Source organism: Achroia grisella, unplaced genomic scaffold, assembly GCF_030625045.1.
Source record: "Achroia grisella isolate CSIRO2021 unplaced genomic scaffold, CSIRO_AGI_Agris_v1 utg402, whole genome shotgun sequence".
NCBI classification, from domain to species: domain Eukaryota; kingdom Metazoa; phylum Arthropoda; class Insecta; order Lepidoptera; family Pyralidae; genus Achroia; species Achroia grisella.
In genome coordinates this window covers 6255457-6276457 of record NW_026712841.1, presented here as the reverse complement: position 1 = coordinate 6276457, position 21001 = coordinate 6255457, and the positions used below count along the sequence as shown (strand labels likewise).

Here is a 21001-nt window from a genome sequence, read left to right as displayed (position 1 = left end):
TGTTCATGCGGTATTGTTATTGCATTCAAAAATATTTTCCCTTATAGCTGACGAATTCCTATTATTTTATTGTTCTTTTTTTACGTAACTAGTAAAACAGGCCTTTCTTTTTTAAACCACACTGATGGCAAAATCAGCATATAGACCACCTAATGACAGGTGACAAACAGTTACAACCCATGGACTCCTCTAAAAACCCCTAACTGTAGTTTCTAAAGACATCTTCGGAAGGTAGTTTTACAACTTAAAAATACCCGGGTGGAAGCTTCTCGATAACCTCGAGTACTTACTGTAGCACTTTCATTCCAGGGTGTAATATATTGTAGGTAATACTCATGTCTTAGGTAAATCCATATAGTTATAATGTTGTACTGTGTATCTATGTATATGTATTTTATTTACCTACCTATATATTATTCACAAGGTATGAGATAATAGGTGGTAACTGTCATCTAATTATCTCGCCTACGAAATCCTAAACAACAAATCAAACCTATTTAATATTCTTACAATATTTAGCGAAAGTGATGATTAAATTCTACTTACATCCTTCTGTTTATGTGTTTAACATAAACAGAAGGGTGTAAGTAGAATTTAATATCCAGTAACAATGTCAACTACATATATTAACAATTCAAATTTCTAATTAAATCAGCGAACTGTCAAATTCTGACAGTTTCAGACGTGTACTGAAACTAAGGTATGCGGAATTTCATACGAATAATTCGTAGATAGACTCTATATTATGGGTAAAAACATCTAATAAGGACACGATATGGCCTTTAATCTATCAGTTTGTAATAAATGTACTAGTAATAATTCATTCCGCACCACAAAAACTAATTTCCATTGTTTTAAATACAGTTTGGTGGAAGGAGGAAGGATATTTTTTGTATTTGGACCCATTTGTAGCAATGCTATTTCTGGCCGGCCACTACGCTGCTCATGGAAACTATCGAGATTATTTCCTGGTGAGTTTCCCACAGAGTGCTAACTGACCCGACTTCACGCAACAGCGTCAGGGTGAATAGGCGGTGGAGGTTGATAATAAGAACTATCAACTCCCACTGCCTACTCATTCCACTCCACTCCTCCACTATCACATTATCATTAGATGTTGAATAATGATGATGAAACCGCCAGTTAAATATAACTTAGCCATATTTTATTTTCCGATGATAAAGTCAGAAATTACTAGCTTACCATTACAACAATATGAAAAATATATATTTTACCTGGAACTATACAAGCAGGACACGAAGCAAACAACATGTTTAATAAGAAGAAGGGCGCCCAACATAGCACGAATGTAAAAAACACTAGTCCTAGGACCTTGGTTGCCTTCTGTTCATTTGCCACCGCATTCGCTGATAGTGATCTTCCTTTCTTTCTGTTGGCCAGGAATCTGCGAAAGAGAAGCAATTGTTTACTTTTTCTGAAAATTAATATTTTTTACAACTGATATTCATAGTTTTAATTACAAATGAACGAATCAGAAAATGTCTACAAAATGCAATCAGATTTATACAAATCTTCACGCTAAACAATATATTTTATTATTTCTATATACTAAATATATTACATTATTCATTCGTCCTCTAATCAAAGTGAACGAAAGGTAAAATCGAGCTAATATGTATTATTTAAATTAATATTTTTAATTTCTAATTTTTCATAATCAGAGTAATTCAATATCAGACATTAAAAATTATATCGATCTACTTGTGTAACATAATTTGAAATCTCAATCTAAATACTTGATCACTTTTTACTCAATTAGTAGTCTATGACACTTATTTTATATTTCTTAAAATTAATATTAAAATTATAAACCTCAGTTGGCACCTCTGTTCTAATATTTCAAGTTGAACAATGACTTTGTTCTCAATACAAAGTTAATAAGTAATTTCTACGCTTTAAATATAAAATATCAGGTGTACCTATATTCCCGTGAATTAATTTTCAAGACTAATGAATGAGAAAATCGCACCTACTTCTAAATAATTTCACACAAACCTTAAAATAAATTCTGCTAAATTAAATTGTTTCGCACAAAATTCTGATCAAATTGCTTTCGATGTAAGTAATTATTGTGCTAAAAGGTATAAATTATGTAATATTTCAATTACGATGAATGGGTACATGAAGATATTAATATCCTAGATATATGTACAAAATCAATTAATACATATATAATATCTCTAAAATTTATTGAAATTTTAATTAAGTTTATAATTTCAGAATCAATCCCAATTTGTTTTATATAATTGGAAACGCAAACAAGGCAACGGCCCACCTGATCGTAAATACCTACATATTATAGCAGATACAGTCCTGCAGAAATTACGTTATCATATGACGCTGACGACGCAACGCCTCTCATGCTTCGTCATTCTGGAGAAGACATTCTCCCTGGGTTCTTATCCAGTAAATTCACTGCCTTCAATCAAAAAACGAGATGACTTTTTGCTCATACTATCACCAGTATGAGCAAAAAGTCAGGTTAGTGAAACTATAGTGGCGAATTCGACTGGATCTAACCGCGTTGGTTCCTAGTGGGAACCGCGTGACGATAGACTCTTTTTCGGACTATTCCAATTCTGTTGACCGCTACTGGCCTACACAGCTTCAGCGGACGGTAAAGAAGGTAGACACATTACATGCTAGGAATGGGAACTGCCACTTTACTAACAATACCCTGCCCCTTTTCTTCAAATTTTCAGGTAAACTTTACATAACAAGTAAGCCGACTAACGGTACTATTGTTCGATAATATTGCGTAAAGGATAATAAGAGTAAACAAGGGTTATAAAGGACTAAAATTGAAGGGTTGAACAGCAATTAGATCGGGGATCGAACTTCCTACAATTTAACTAGTCTATTTTATAGTAAATTGTATTAATGGAATAATTATTAGACCGAACCCATTTTATACATGAATATTTATGCAGAATAGGTGTACCCTAAATAGTATAACTTCACGGCTGTTATCTCGATTAGGGTAGCCAGAGGCATTGTTAATCATCGACGTCAAGGCTTGCCCACACTTTGTAGGGTATATTTTAATTCAATATGGAACAAACGATTCTAACGCTGTTTCTCATATTAATTTTGCCTACACATACATTACATTTTATATACTGTACATTTTCATTCAATATGAGGGAAGCCATCCCATCGCTGTATTTCACATTAATTTCGTTCGTTAAATATGTTTCTATGACAAGCAACAGACAGAAATATAAATCGACGCACATTTTCTCTTAATTTCAACCAGATTCGAAGTCACGACCTACGAGTCTAAGGCAGATAATAGACTGCTACACTGGAGCGTTCTCAGTAATACATTTAGATAATCTGTTATTTGATAGTACCCTTGATTTATATCCACATAAAAATTCATGACATTTCATGAACCAATTTTCTTTTTTATTACTTTAATCTATTTTTTTTACTATCAAGTAAGACATAGATCTATCTTAGTACAGTTTTTAATATTTATTACCCATATTTTTTTCAATCCTGCAATATTTTTTATATTTTACGGTATTATACCTATTCTTCCTTATTATATTACTATATTATTAATTTTTATATATGTACGTATTATATAATAGATATTTTTATCAATGCATTAGAAAATATTGTGTGGATCTCATTTGATTGGATGCTAATATACCATTATATTATACTTATAGCATATCATAATTGGATGTTAGTATTACTATGTAATATTATATTATATTATATTACCCTTGACTTCCCTTGATACGGTTCGCCTCGTTTTTTCTATGAAATGAGACGAATTTACGATCTTAAAACAACAGTACCTACTGATATTTAGAAATACAATAAGTAAGTAGTTGTAATATTGAAGACTTCTTTGTTGAATGTAATCTCTAAAAATGTTAGAATTAAATTTACTCTGTTTCCATTAACATCATGAATAGAAAGACATAAAATTTGTATCGTATTAAATTATCTATTGAGACCTTTGTGTTCGGCCTTTTTGTTGGGAATATGTAATTTCATTTACGTACCTATATCCAATTATCTTTACCTACATTTACATAAGAATATAAAAAAAAAGAAATCATTTTGAATTTTTTTTTACTAAGCTATATTCGCAATCACGGGAAAATATATCCTATTTTTTAATCTAGGATATGTATGAACTTTTCATTAAAATCAGCTTAGTCAAGCCACCAAAGTTTTTAATTAGGTTTTAATTACGCCCCTGTTAATTATTAAATATATATAAAATCTATACATATATTTAAAATTTTAGGCTATTTGAAATAGATAATACACTTGATTATTCTTAAGGCCATCAGTCTTAGAATAGATAAAAAAAATTCTTTATCAGTGTACTTTTCATTTATACTATATTTGCTCACGAGTGTAGTTTTTACATGTAGTGATCAGACAGCCATTCATTGTCACAAACTATCGCGTTTATAATATTTGTAGGAAGTAGGATCTATATCTGAAAATGCCGACGAAGTCGCAGATAATACTCAGAATAGAATAAGAGAACCCAAATAAATTGATAAAGTTCTTGTGTTTTAGACAGTTCTGTTAGTTAGTTCCAGTAATAACCTTCAAACTTCTACAATTCGGTCTTTAGAAAACTTACCTCAAAGTTAACGCGTTAGGAGTTGCCAGGGTTAACTTGAGCGGTCTAAGCCTCGCTCTTCTTGTCTCTGCTGCTATGCTGAGAGGAGTTTGAGTGGCGACATCTCGACCTCTTCTAGATCCCCCTGATCCGCCGCCACCTCCGCAGCCATTCATATAACTCAGTTGAGGATGTGATCCACCCATGCTCACTTTGTTACGTGACGCCCTGTTATAATTAAATAAAGTATATATATACATAGATGTCATGAGATCGACTTTGTACAAATTCGTCTGCATCACTGAAAAGTAGTCCACCGGATTTGTGATCCTACTCCAGATGGGCGACAGTTACCACTTACCATCACGAGGGCTGTCAATTAATTGCTATTACATAAAAAAATACACGTATTATATTATTATAAGTACAGAAAACTACCTATATATAACGTCTGTAACTAATAGACAACATCCATTTATATATAATTATAAATGGATGTTGTTATGATGATGATATATAATTATATAATTTCTTGCATACATACACTATGATATATGACTATGATATATTTTACTTCTTACGAGTAATGGTAACCTGGTAATGATGACCCGTAACGTCAGCTATTCAGATACTGACTTGTTGAACGAAAAATTTGGTTAACTCCTGATTCCTGATCAAATTACCTCCTCCTTGTTATACACGTTCCCTAACTAAGAAGTAATATTTTACAAGTTATGCTAACCTAATACTTGTGATATGCTACGTCAGTTGTATTGATAGTAAATTGCTCGGCAATGAGTCTAACTAATTTCTGTTACTAGATCAACCACTTCCAGTTTATATACATACAAATAAAGTCTATCACTCCCAATTAATATTTAACTTCTTACAAGTTATGCTAACCTGGTACTAGTGACTCGCCATGTCAGCTGTCTTGATACTGAGTTGTTGGGCGATAAGTCTGGTGAACTCCTAGTGCCTGATCGCCGGCCTCCTTGTATAGGAGTGTTGTCAAATCCTCCACATTGCCTGTTAACAATACATATTCTTAGCAAAACCGCAAATAAACAAGGAATCTTAAAAATATCCACCTGCAAATAGAAATAAAATTACTACACTTAATATATAAGAGAGAATAGTATCTATGTAGTGTTTGTTTATATTTTATACAAATGTAATCGCCCGGATACTACTGTATATATTAAGATGAAAAAGAATCATTAAAATTATGTTCTAAACTTTAAATGAAAACTCAAAAATATTTAGCCATTATTTATTGCCATGTAAAAACAAATATTATGAATTGCCTAATAATATCAATTATTGACATATTAAAGAAACATTTTAGTCTAAAGCACTATATTTAGATTTACTTTATTAAACAATGTTTTTATCAAAATTTGTGATACACTACAACTACAAAATAATATTACACCAAGAATTAACACGAAATCTTTATTAATTTGTTTATTTTAGTATTTTGTTTATTTCATGAGCCTTTAAGTGCAAGCAATGATGGGTATTGTTTATTAAATACGTCACGAAAGAAAAACAGTTTCAGGGACAAAGTTCTACTTATATATATCTGACTACCTTCTTTACAAAGAGAAAGAAGTTAAAGTACCGACCATATATATTATCTGTGGTACAGACGAAGCTGTACTTTCAGAATTGCATTTCGGTAAAACCGTATCTTTTTTAATGGTTTTATGGAATAGTGCTCCTCTTTTAACACAAATAATTTTGGGTAAAATAAGGTATTTATTTATCTCTATCCTGCGAAATTATGGGTTTGCGGTGGCATTCTACCGCGACTCCGTTGACATTGTCTCGCCCTATAGGTGAGGTAAGACAGGGATTCCAACCATAACACGATCCTCGTTCAAATACGACATTTATGATATTTTTACGAGATTTTGATCTATGAAAATCAGTGAAAATACTGTAATCGCTCTCTCCCTCTTAGTTTCTTATTTATCACAATGTGATTCGTGGTAAGACTGTACTATATTAATAATATGTACTAAACCCGAAAGTCGAGAGTGTGATTACCTAGTAGTTTACTATTCGGACTTAAACCCAAGAGGTCGTAAATTCAAATCTGGCCGACACCAATAATAACTTTGTGTTTGTTTGTATTTCTGATTACTCTCCAGTGAAGAAAACGGTGATCGATAGAAAAAAATAATCCGAGAGACGATGGTAGGCTGCGCCTATTACGTTGATTTCAAATATACCAGACGAAGTACTAAGTACTAACTACTACTTCTTACTACCATCTCAAGTATCTAACAGTCATGACCATACTTGAAGGCGAAATTTTAAAAGAGAAGAATGGTTAGTAACTTCACAGATAAAAGAAAAATGTATGTATATATTTTTTTCACCGTACACTACAGAACCGTAATAAAGACTGATATAAATAACAAAGGAGACACAATGGAGGATGTTAAAACCGTATTTAATAAACTACGACGGCAGGGATGCCAACCGTGCGAGGATCCTCGTACAAAATCGAGATTTTTGGTCTACGGGACGATTTCATTTTTGCACAATTTTGTACGAGATTTTCACTTACGATAGTTCAAAATACTAGTACGTCAATGATAGCCAATATAAGTAAAAGATTTTGTTTATTTTTTTATAGTATAGGGAACAAATGAACTAGCGGCTCACCTGATGGTAAATGATTACCGCCGCCCATGATCACCCGGGGAAATACAAGGCAACAAGCCTTTTAAGAAAAAATAAGCTCTTTTCTTGAAGGTTTCAATATCGTATCAGTTCCGAAATACCATTGCTGGAAGGTGACTCCACAATGTGGTTATGCGTGGCAAAAAAATCTAGTAAACACACGGGGAAGGACCGCCACTCATCCAGATGATCAAGGTGCAATTTTAGTTTCTGGCGAGTAGTGCGACGGTGAAATTCAGCAGCTGGTAATAATCCGAACTAATCCGAACAATTCCTCAGAACACTCTCTATTGTCTATTTTTTTTTTCGTGCGATGCTGAGCATTAGGGCAACAATTAATATATGGCAACCCTGGATGGCGGCATTGTACTCGTAAATACAGTTGTAAATATAACACTAAAGAAAAATAGATAAAAGCGAATTGCGAAGGAATTGGGTCGCACAAAAGTGTCTGCTCAAGGGTTAATACAATATAATATTGGTTTCATTTTCATTTCATTTATTCAATACAATAACAATATAAAGAACTAAATAAAACTAATATAAAAAAAAGTAAATAAATGTAGTAAAATTGTTAAATTTACTTTGTACTAAAGCATATTACATTATTAAAGTATATCTGATAGATACAATACTCTAGTGTGTACCTATGTCTACTTCTCTCATTTACAATGACCTTAGAAGGTACGTGTATTGTAAGTAAAGGTAGGTAAAGTTGTATTTATAGATAGATAAATAGATAAAATTTGTTTGCGTACGCACACAATTCACAATAATATAAAAAAGGTAAAGGTGTGTATATATATATAATATATACACAACTATATTGGTCAGTTAACAAAATACAATATATTAGTATTGACACATTCACCTAAGTTATGAAATTTCTCACTGCCAAGATATAATATATGAAACCTTCAAATGAATCTGTATAAAAATTACAGTTGGGTAAATACAATTAGTATGCCTTTTCCCATTAATACTCTTCAACCGCTTTCTGTTTTCACCCAATGGTTAGCTGGTAGAGATTGCCCATATGGCATTAAGCTCGCCAATTGTACATTATTTTAGAAAGTATAATAAAGGATAAAGATATAATAAATATAGGTATAAAAAACGTGTGAGTAATGTAATGAATATGAATCGTCCATATGCAAAAAGGCAATACATTGATTGCTCAGTGTATTGTTTTCTCAAGTAACAAACCCAAGGAGTAAAGTAAATGTACCAAAGAAAAAATATTACAAAAAAGCTGCTGATTTTCAGTTATTGCCCAGGGACATACGCTAGGACGCATGTAATAAGACTGACAAGACTATGTACGACAATAGGTCTTCTAAAGTAAAAAATAAATAAACTATGTCTGAAATTTTAAATTCAATACAAAAAAAAATTGAATATATCGAATTTTCATTTCTAAGATATAATATTTATAATCATGAAATATTTACCTAAAGGTTTCAAGTTTCTATTTGATTAATCACTTAAAAAGTTTATATGGTGACACTCGTTTTCTATCAACAAGGTACGCAGTTCAATCAATGCTTTTGGTTCTATTACATTGGTAAAGTCTCCCAATAACAGTCTTTCTTATATACAGTGAATACTTACATACTTATAATATGTATAGATATGTACTATACAATAACCTAACACTTCTAAGACAATGGAAAAATTGAATGGAATGTAACGCGCAGAGTGTAATTTATTTTTACCTGTTTGATGTAAAACAAATGGATTTCAAATTTAATGTTCATAAAATACACGAATTCCAATATGACGGATTATCAGTTGCGAGTAATATTACTTCCGGTATATATTCGATATTTTTAGGCAGAACTAAATTTTGTACAAATGCGTCTGTTATTTTACATTATCGGACAAATTCAAAAACTAGATTCGAATTTAGAATACAATAGTTTTTAAAATTAGGAAACATTAAGAAGATAATACTAGCAGTTTATACACTAGTATTCATACTACATATATACTAGTGATCATACAGTAATCAATACAACGATTTAAGAGAGTTAGCACTGGATTTATAAACGTGAAATTAATATTCATTTTATGCAGCAAAGCTAATGGTTCTAAAATAGAACAGCTTGCATAATTCCATCAAAACATGTTTTGTTCCAATTAACAATTCCGAGTATATGCGAAACAAACTTTCAAAATGAATCTATTCATCTAATTATTTGAAAATATTCGGTGATAAAAAAAAAATTATTTTGTGCTAAGTGACAAGTCGTGCAGACTTTTAATAATAAATCATTCGTCAGATATAATAACTCTTAAAAATTTTAAACTGTAATTAAATTTAGAACACAAATGCTTCCAAATTCAAAATTATAAAAGACTTAAGCTAGCTTTGTTTAAAATATACCACCAAAATTCGCGCCAATGTGGAAGATTTTAAAAGAATTCTTAATCGTTCTCATTTTTGGAACAAAAGAGTTTCCTTTATCGAGAATTTAAAAATGGATTTGTCGTGAAAAATATCACCTTCGGGCCTACAACGTAAGGGCCGCCTCAACTGAACCGACAAATCCCCTAGATGTCACGATAAAAGGGGTTGTAATAAACAATACTATTTCTTATATATATTATTTTGCTCGCAATGATACCATGGAGATTATTATCTGTCCGTTTCGCCTTATACATTTTGATTTTCTAAGAAACACACAAAGGTATCGAGGATAAAGCGCCATTAAAGAATTGTTTTCCTTTGATAAACCAGTGTAATTCAGTCTCAATATATTGAAATTCGATATTTATTCGAATGGCAGTTACCTATATTTCATTATTTTATAATTATATAAATAAACATTCTAGTTTCTTGTCTATTTGAATGAGTATTGAGGTTCAATATTCTATTTATACTATGTTTATTGTTCTATTACTGTTATATATTCATTGAATTCTAGTTAGTATAATATAAAGGTCTATTATATAATGTTATATAAAGCTCTTGAGGTACCTACCTGGCCTACCTGTGAATTAGCAATTTATTCTTAGAACAATAAATTGGTGTTGCCATTAATTTATTGGTATAATTAATTTAAAATAACTGAACCGTACCGTACAGTGTTGTTTAAATCTAGTCGTTTCGACACTGATTTATTTTGTTACTTAGTTTTATGTATTGTGGATTTTTTTTTATTAATTCATGCCCTTTGGAAGTTTTCAAGTATTTAGTCATTGCTATAGAATGCTATATATGACTATATAATATATATATACATATATACTAGCTGACCTACGCAATTTTATCACATCGTCTGCATCACACTTGCTTAAAATTTATTATTATATGAATAATTTTCCCCGTTTTTGAAACATTTTTCACTGATGCTTCGCTTCTATTAGGCACAGCGTAATGTTATATAGTTTAAAGCCTTCCTCGACAAATAGACTATCCAATACAAAAAAAAATCTTTTCGAACCAGTAGTTCCTGAGATTAGCGCGTTCATACAAACAAACAAACTTAAGCTTAAAGCTTTAAAATATAATGATATATATATTTTTTTATTTACACACTATGCAATATGTAATAGCAAATTTTAGTAATAATAATTTCAGACTTAACACCACGAGGTTTTCTATCAGTCAACTATAGGTAGTGCAGACTATAATTGCTGGCGGTGTAAATATAATAATGAATTAGTTACATATAACATATCATATCACTGTATACATTTGAAACCCAATCGTTAAAAGAAATACTTTCGAGGCGCTACAAAAACACCAAATATTGATTAACCGAACATACGGCCCATCTGATGGTAAACGATTACCTTAGCATTATAACGCTTGAAATACCTATGTATCACTTTCTACATAATTCTATATATAATATATAGTGTTATATTTCACTTTGTTGCCTATTTTATTATTTTGATTTGTATTTAATTTCCTTCTTTCTATGTAGCTCATATTTATTTTGTATAATCTTTTCACATAGTGAATATTTTAGATAATGTACCAAAGTATACAACTGCTAGGATATTATTTGGTAAACAAGACTACAACAGATTGGGACAATAAACTCCTAAACACGCAATAAACGCACCAAGTCACATATAAGCGAACATAAACATAATCGCCCATAAAAGCCTAATGTAATTGTTTGCCCTGGTCAATAGCGGTGTTTTGTTTGATAATTTACGATACCAAGAAGGTACATAATAAAATTTTAGCAAAACAGCGACCGGAAAATAAAGTCCTTTTTATCTTAGGCTAGGAAGCTGAGTTTCGGTTGAAGGGTTAAATGTGACAGTGGAATAATAGCTTTTGGTATGGCAAGACGTGGATGGTATTACGGTTTTTACAACATATTCTATGATGACCAATACGATGCCCACGGTTATTTGTTTCGATCAGGTAGGTCGCCAGATAATTTGGAGCATTCCAATTAATTAAAATATGATACTATACAAGATACCGTAAAGACGACGGATGAAAGACGACTGCATGCAACTGAAATGCGAATGTTGAGGTGGATGTGTGGTGTGACAAGAATGGATAAGATAAAGAATGAATACATTAGAGGGAGTATGAAAGTGGCACCGGTGTCAGAGAGGTTGAAGAGTAATCGTCTATCATGGTATGGACATGTAATGCGTAGGAATTAGGATAATATTTTAAGAAATGTGTTACATATGAATGTGGATGGTTATAAGGGCAGAGGAAGGCCGAAAAAGAGATGGATGGACTGTGTGAAAGATGATATGATAAGAAAGGAAGTAAATAACGCGATGACTGCGAACAGGGATGAATGGAGGCGAAAAACATATTACGCCGACCCCAAATAAATTGGATAAGGAAGAAGCAGATGATGACAAAATAGGTGATTTGGGTATATACAAAACTATTACATAGTTACAAATACAGCTATATAATTATGGAAGATAATATTGTATATTCCTAATAATCGCAGTCTTACTTATAGCCTAAAGGTCATAAATTTTAAAAAAACCGCTTGAAAATCTGGCCAAGAATTTTAGAATAATACACAAAGTATTTATATTTGTCACTCACTCTCCGGTGAATGAAACATCGATAACAAATTAAATTAATTCAAAAGATGGCGTTGAACTGTGCCTTCTGCCATGTTTAATACAAATAAATCTGATACGAACTTTGGTCACGTTAAATATTGCACCAGGATGTCGGCAGTTAATAATGATTCTGTCTACCCCGTCTAGAACAGAAATCGTGAAGTTATATATACTTTTGTAAGTAGATATGAACTCTTTACTAAAAATACTTTGATATTCCAAAGATTACAGCACTCATAGTTAACAAATGAAAATCTGCGAGCAAAAACCTTTTTCCATTTATTTTAAGATAATTGGAGAGATACTTTATAGTCGTACTACACTCGGCTCATTGTGATTGATGCTGGGCCCCGTTTGGCGACCGGCCAGAAGTTATTAGGGTGTTAATAAACTAAAATGGCCACCAAATTGCCGCTATATAATTGTATTTAAATTGGTTAGTGGGGTTAACTCACTTCAATTTGCATTTAGGTATACGGATATTTATTACAGTTTTTACCAAAATATTCCAGACAATGACGAACGTCTAACGGTTTATCACCTTTGTCTGATAGCTGCGGGTTCAATTCTCGCATAATATATTTTATATTTATGAAAACCATATATGTATATCTTTATATGTATATTATGTATTTATGTAATAAAAATATTTAAATTTGTATATCCTTTGGTCAACGAGTACTCATATTATAAGTTTAGCTTATTTTAAGTAGGTATAGATGGCGATGTGAGAATTGTCTCTTGTAATTTATTCATATTTAACAAGGAATTCTTTGTATTTAATTAAAATAATATTACGATATTTTCATTCAAAACTACTCATATTATATCTGACTAGCTATCCCCGCGATTTCGTCCACGTGGAATTTAACTTTATTTTTCTAAAATAAAAGTAGGCTAAGTTACTCCTTATTACATCAGCTACCTTCCAAAAAAAGTCCCGTCAAAATAGGTCCAGCCATTTCAGAGATTAGCCGGAACACACAGACCGACACCCAGACAGACAAAAATTGTAAAAAAATGTTATTTAGGTATATGTAACGTATTTATCATATGCATGTAGTAAAAACTGTTATTTCAATATTACAAATAGACATTCTAATTTTATTTATAATAGATGTATAGATAAGAATTCTAATATATCATATACATTTTTTTAGAATATTTTGGAGATAACTCCCAAATGTATTTTTGATACCCGGCGATGGTTCATCCAATAATAACTAGAACAAGTAAATTATATATGTAGATTGATAAAGACATCGCATTAAAGTAGATATATATAACCAAATGCTTATATTTGAACAAGCCAAACAAATCTCCTAAAGGTCTGAAGTACCTACAAAACAGTTTTAGCCGTTACAGTATGCGACTGTAGGAGATCTCTCAGTGGGATATGTCGGCCATTGTTATTGAAACTCTTTCATATATTTCTTTATACATACAACTCTGTTAGTAGTGAATTCTTCTGCTATTAGAGACAAAATAATATACTTGTGACACAATCTGTCCATGTGTCAAATTTTATCAGCATCCACTGAGTCGTTTATTTGTGAATAATTAAAGAAACAGACAGACAGCATACGCATTTATACAAAAATAGGCACTTAAATTTATTATTGTATAAATTAAATAAATGTGCTTTATTTTTATCCGAAGTTTAAGATTTATTTTTAACCTTGCTTCATTTATAATTAAGGAAAGTATAAATTTAGCAACACAATAGCGAATAACAAAAAAATCTGGATATCTATATTTACAATATATTGGATTTATGCGGCCACCCCGTATAAAATCAATATATTGTAAATATGGATCTCCAGATATTTTTATAATTATTTAAAAAAAAATCCAATTCCAACTGCCACAGCCGGGTAACGTATGAGTGGTATCACCAACGATACATAATAACATGATGGAATCAGTTTATGTATATAGGCTATGATCACCATCTACCATCAGGTAGGCCATCAGATTATTTGGCACTCAAATTGCATAAAAAATAGAAGAATAGAAATATAATTATCAAAATATCTGGAGACCCATATTTACAATATATTGGATTTATGCGGCAGTAACGTATGAGTGGTATCACCAACGTTACATAATAACATGATGGAATAAGTTTATGTATACCATCTATCTACCATCAGGTAGGCCGTCTGATTATTTGCCACTCAAATTGTATAAAAAAATCTAGTTTAAATAAAAAAACTTAGCACAATAGCAGTAAAATGTATAGAAACCTAAATACCTTCTCTGCATTCCACCAGGCACGGGAGTGGCGGCTAACCTCGCCTGCCTCTTCAGCAGTTGGACGGTCAGCGCAAACGAGACCACCATCGTCAGCATGGGGATATAGAATGCGACCAGAGAGCCAAAGATCCAGAAGAAACGATTGTTGATTACACATAGCTCTGGAGTTGGCATTATATTGGAGCGATTTATAAGACCTGTTGACAAAAAGAAAACATTAATAGTAATATTTCTAGTAAGTTCTCTTTTTTATATAAATGAAACGGCAAACAAGCTAACAGGCTACCTGATGGTAAGCAGTCACCATCGCCTATGTACATAAACGGCACTATGGACATCACGTTATCATGTGACAACCGTGATATCATTTATGCGTTGCTGTTGGGTTGTGTAATAACGGCTTGATTTTAAAAACTCCCGCCCACCTGTACTCGAACAAACATTGGTTCGAGAGTTTACGCATGCGGCCGCATGCGCACTGAGCGCCACTGTCGCTTGAACATCATGATCGAGATCGCAGCTGTGAGGGCTTTGTCTCAATTATTAATTCAAATAGCAAATTAAAGTGAACGTAACTAAGGACTTCACTGTGGAAACTATTTAATAACATCAGATAGTGTTAGTGTGTGTATAAATACGAGTCCCGGGACATGCACCAGGTGGTGAAATAATTCGATGAGTCGCCATCATTATCAAGCCATTTTTCAATATTTAAAAACTGAGCATATCGGACAGTTGCCCTTCCAGACTAAGTCATGCTTCTTATCCTGTAATTTCACCGCTTAATCTGCAGCCTACAACCGAAACACAGTTAATCTCTAATGTGACAGGAAAAACCACAGGCCAGAAAGACAGCGACATGGCCTTCTAGGCGAAATATTCAACTGTCTGTCATTTTCTGATTTTTGTTTTCAGTTTTACTCGTTTAAACTCGTGACGTAATTGTCCTAAATTCAGATAAATTCTATTTAATTTAGAGCTCATTTGCGATTCCAATTACATAAAAAACACACACGTAATTACCTAATAAATATCGCGAAAAGTTTTACCATATTCTTATCACCAGACTTATGTTATTTTTTTAAAAACGAGCTATAGATTTTTATAACTATACTGTATGGTTATGTATTTATCTTAAAAACAAAATATCTTACGATTAATTCATGAATGATTCTTGTATTCAATATGTGTATTACACACACGCTTAGTGTGTGTAATACACATATTGAATACAAGTAGTACTTAGATACCTATACCATACCTATCTTGCGATATATTTTACCATATTCTTAACAGTAAAGATTTTTTAATTTTTGTAAAAGCGACTATACATTTTTATAACAATACTGTATTCTTATGTATTTATCTAAAACCCAAAATATTAATTCGATTACGAATATTCGTTATATATGAATATATTTAGTATACACATCCACACGTCTAGAATATAGTTAAATATATACAAAATGTTATTTTAATTTTTTCATTTAGCATGTGGGTGATGTTACGCGTATTGAACTCAAGTGGTGCCTGATAACAGATAGCTTAAATGATATTATCAGTCAGTTGATAATATTTACTAGTGTACTATGGATATTACGTTCACAATAGGATATTGCAATAACTAATATCAATGGATGTTAATGTATATATATAATATCTCAAAGGTTTTTTCAAGAACGCAACGGCAACACGCAGTTAACACTAGTGTTTCAGGCGTCTGCCACCATAGTAGCATAAAAAAAATAAGAGAAACTTCTTAGGATTTTTTTAAAGGATGATAATGGAATGGTATTTACGTCTGCGCTAACGGTATACACTGGCGGGGCACCTGCAAACAATGTGAGTTATTAATCCACATTACTAACAATCCCCTTCTTCATAGCATTTCATGGATTCATGGATTCACTTTACGGGTGCAGGGTCCATCGTGTGGCAGATAGAGAAATTCCGAGCAGTTTCCAGGACTTTTGTCCAGTTTGTAGGTTTAAAAGATCCTTTGCCAATCGTACAAAAGAAAATCTTTATAAACGTAATAGAACTCAAAATTATGATAGTTGCTACTTTAATTTGTTTATCTCTTTGTATATACGTTCGTATGCACTAATCTTTAAACGGTATAACCGATTTTGTTGCAATTTTCAATAATATATTCTGAAATTCACCTCACTGAATTTTTGTATTTATTTTATACAACTTTAACTTTAACGATCTCACGTTCTTATAAGTCGCAGTATTGAACCACTAAGCCACGACGTTTCAAATAAGAAAATAAATTCTATTCATGTAATTCTAAGGAAACCTACGTTTAAAGACTGACTATTACCCTAATATCAGTCGGAAAAGCTATTTGCGCTTGTTGAGTTACTTGTACATTCGACTAAATATATATTTTTTTATATCAATGTCAGATATAGGTACTGATACTTCAAAAATTGTAACAAAATCTTTAGTAAAATATATTTATAAGCAGCTTCAAGATGGATTTTTTAAATTCTATCACCATATTCATGATGTAAATTTAAGTAAGAAGGAAGACCAAGATTTTGTTTAAAGAAAAATATATTTAAGTGATATATTTTCTAAGTTATTTCACTATTTTATATTACTACTAACTGTTCCTGCGGTTTCACCCGCATGAAATTTACAGTATATATATTATTCTGATGTATAAGCTATATTACTATAAAGTTTCATCAAAATCCGTTCAGTTTCCATACTCACAAACTTTCGCGTTTACAATATCAATTAGATATAATGACATACCGTTGCATTGCACTGATGCACTATGTAAGTGTATATGCACGTATTAGATATATATATAATTCTTCAAAAAAAAACTTTAAATTACACTGAATACCGTATTAAAATCCGTTTCGACGTTTAGAAAATACACCAGAGAAACAGACAGTCAAAACAGCGACTTTTTCTATGTATACTCATTAGAAATTAAAAAAATAATACCATAAATTCATTCTATCTTTGAATGAATAAATACATAAATTAAAATGTTTTAAAAATGAAATAGGAAATGTACAAGTATCTTTACGAAACTGCCCTGTTAAGTTCTCCTGTTGATTAATGACAAAAGTTTCGCTCGAAATACAAGAAACAGATTTCATTCGTTTCGATCGCCTCTATTTACGATCAATTACTCTCATTTAGAGATGTCATTCCTTCAGATATTGAATTTCAGTTGATGTCTGGCGACCTCTGACGTAAACGGTGTTTTGTCTTTTTTAACCAAAGTTAAGAAAGAGAGTTTAGAATTGTAATACATTTTATTCATGTTAACATTATTATCATATTAAATATCGTATTATACACAAATTGGAGTTACGGTTAGAAGCTTTCTCTGCTATTAATCCTTTTGTTTCTAATGTCTTTTTTATTGCTTTTTTTCTGTATAGGCGGTAAATTTGCTAGTTATTAACCAGCGTAATGTTATTAATTTCAATATCAAAGGTTTAAAGATTTAAACCTGCTTTAAATATTTTTCAGTCACGCAATAACTATACTAACATATATTCACTATTCGTAATTTAAAATTACATGCCTGTGTGATTTCAAATCAAATTAAGTACACAGATAAATCATATTTTAGGTAACATAAAAGATACTTTTTACCAAAATTCACGCAAGCACCGCCGCGGTATACACCTAGTCATAAATTTGATACTTCTAAAGCTTCTTCTGGAGCGAAGGGAATTATTAGTGAGGTCAGTAATGACCCTATTACCAGCAATACATCATGTCCGACCTCCACGCAGCCCTTTGGAAACCATCGTGATTAATACGCCATAATGGGCTAACCTGACTCCATCATCTTCCACTGGTGCTTCGCCAGCGTATACCGTAGCAAAGACAGGTGCAGAATTTAAGGAAACTACGGAAACGTTAATTCAATGAAATTGTTAATTGAATGGAATTAATTTCGTATGATGTATACATAACTAATTCTATTTCGAGTATTTCCAGATGTAAGATATATACATTAGAGAGACTTGTTTGTAGACGAAACGAGGCGTTAATCATACAAGAACTGAGATGAGATTATTCTCATTTTAACATAATGTGTTGCGGAGCATAGCCCGAGGCGCGACATCAATCAACAGACTAAATAGTTTGTATCTACAGATTTGCCATGCTAAGAATACATTTTATATAAACCCACCCATAGTTTTGTGAGTTTCATACATATTAATATTGATATAAATGAAATAACACATTTTTATAGCAATAATATCTTCGGACACAGCTCCATCTAATCCCAAGATAAGCAGAGCTTGTGTTATGGGTACTCGAAAACTGATATCAATACGTATATATTGTATACATTTGTTTTGTAAATAATACATCATATGTATAAACATACATTATATACCTAGAAAAATGAAAGTAATCTATAGATCTACTATATTATACATACGTGTGTACTTTATCGTTTGTTAGAGTCACAATTGGGTAAAATAGAAGTACCCAAGCAAATGACTTTGCACAAAGTTATCTTACGTTAAAGTATTTGTTATTTATATATGTATTTGTGGTACGTACTGTTGTTGTTTCTTGTGTGCTGATACTGTAGAATGTAAGTGATTTTTAATAGACTGCTTCAGGTTATTACATTTTGTTGAAATTATCTTCCGTACCTTACCGTTTGAGGGAAAATTTCTTCAACCACTTGAGGTAATGAGTTTTCCAGTGAGGATAGTGAATCTAGGTCAATGTGATTTAATTTTGCCACTTCAGATGCCTATAAAAAATATTTAGTCATAGTTTCATGATGTGTTGTGTTCAGAATAAGCTTTAGTAAAATTGGCTAATTACAATTAATAATTTATTATACATATAATATTTATTAGCCATTAATATCTCACTACTAAATGGGTCTAATCATATAAGACAAAGTTTACTGTTACCAAAGTGGCCGGGTGGCTTGGTATTCGGTTATTTTCTAAGTTTTTTTCTGTTGCCATAAATACATGACTTGTCTTCTTTTGTCGATTCTCGGGGTGAAAAAGAGTAGTGACATCCTGTATTCATACTGTATTATCCTATTGGGTTGAAGTTTTCATGCTTAGTACTAATTTTATTATTTATTAAACACACTGCTATTTCTGTGGTTGGAGGATGGAATAAAATACTTCTATTCTATGATTTAAACAATGGTAACCTAAAACTTGCTGTGCGTGCGGTTAAACGCGTGAAATTTACAGCCTATATGCTATTCTGATGTATAATGTAAATTACTGTAAGTGTTACATTAAAATCCGTTCAGTAGTTTATGTGTGAAAATGTTACAAATATCGGTCTGTCTACTCACAAACTTTTGCATTTATAATATTAGTAAGATATAATATAATATATAGATAGAATAATACTTTTGCCGACAAAGCCACGATTACAGGTAGTTATCCAATAAATTGTACTTGTTAATTTATATTCATCGCAACCGGATGTTCGGTATTTCGATGAAGGAAATATATTTTGCTTCTAAAAACAATCTCGCCGCTATGTTGTTTTTAGAAATAAACATTGCACGGTGTGCGTACGGTTGTCGGGCGTAGTTTGCCTGTCTGGAGTTATGTGCGTAATAGTATTTTACGCATGCCGTTTTATGTATCGGAAAGTATTAAATTTATATAAAAACATGTATCAATGTCTCTATTCTACATGTATATTGCTGCCAAACAGTAGTATTTCAGTTAAAATTACACTACACTCTAAGTCTATGAACTAAAAAACTTTATGCATGCGCCGCAAAGGTTACATATTAACATTTGCAGCCTGTAAAGTCACCTCTATTTCTTTTATTTAATTTTTTTTACCTCATATATATAACATACATGAGGTACCGAAAAAAAATATTGTCTGTAATTAGTGAATAAATAATTTATCTTTATCTATCTAACTAGTTCTATAGAAGAGTAATGCATAACAGATATCAGATTGTGTTTAATACTCATACCAATATTAACATCGATTACACATACATACAGCCATGACGCGCTCGTCGTCCTACTAGGGCTTCGCGCCGTGCAATATTGTGCATCTGTGGCGCCTTACGTTTGCGCGGGAAAATAAAAAGACTACAGAAATAGCTTCTTCAGCAAACGTACTAATTTTCTTGTAATACTTAATTGTTTTATACTACTTATTATACCTTTATATATTTGTAATTTACTTTTATTATAATATATTTTCTATATATATAACAAATCTAAATATAAATACTACCATCAGAAGAAATATGAAAGTAACTGCCACCCGTGACGGAGAAGTTACGTAATAATTTGTCTTAGTAAGTGCATGTAATGTTCCTAAAATGTAACTCAGTTTATAATATTACATGAGATGATACATATATGATAATAA

At 31.7% G+C, this 21001-nt stretch overlaps 1 protein-coding gene across 1 annotated transcript in view; it reads right to left on the bottom strand.

Annotated features, from left to right (window-relative positions):
• Positions 1–21001, bottom strand: part of LOC131844338 (5-hydroxytryptamine receptor 2B) — a 54017-nt gene that overhangs the window by 10976 nt on the left and 22040 nt on the right. Inside the window, 4 exon segments of the mRNA XM_059193197.1 lie at positions 1236–1405; positions 4637–4843; positions 5519–5644; positions 14625–14823. Of these exon segments, the coding sequence (XP_059049180.1) occupies positions 1236–1405; positions 4637–4843; positions 5519–5644; positions 14625–14823 (702 nt within the window).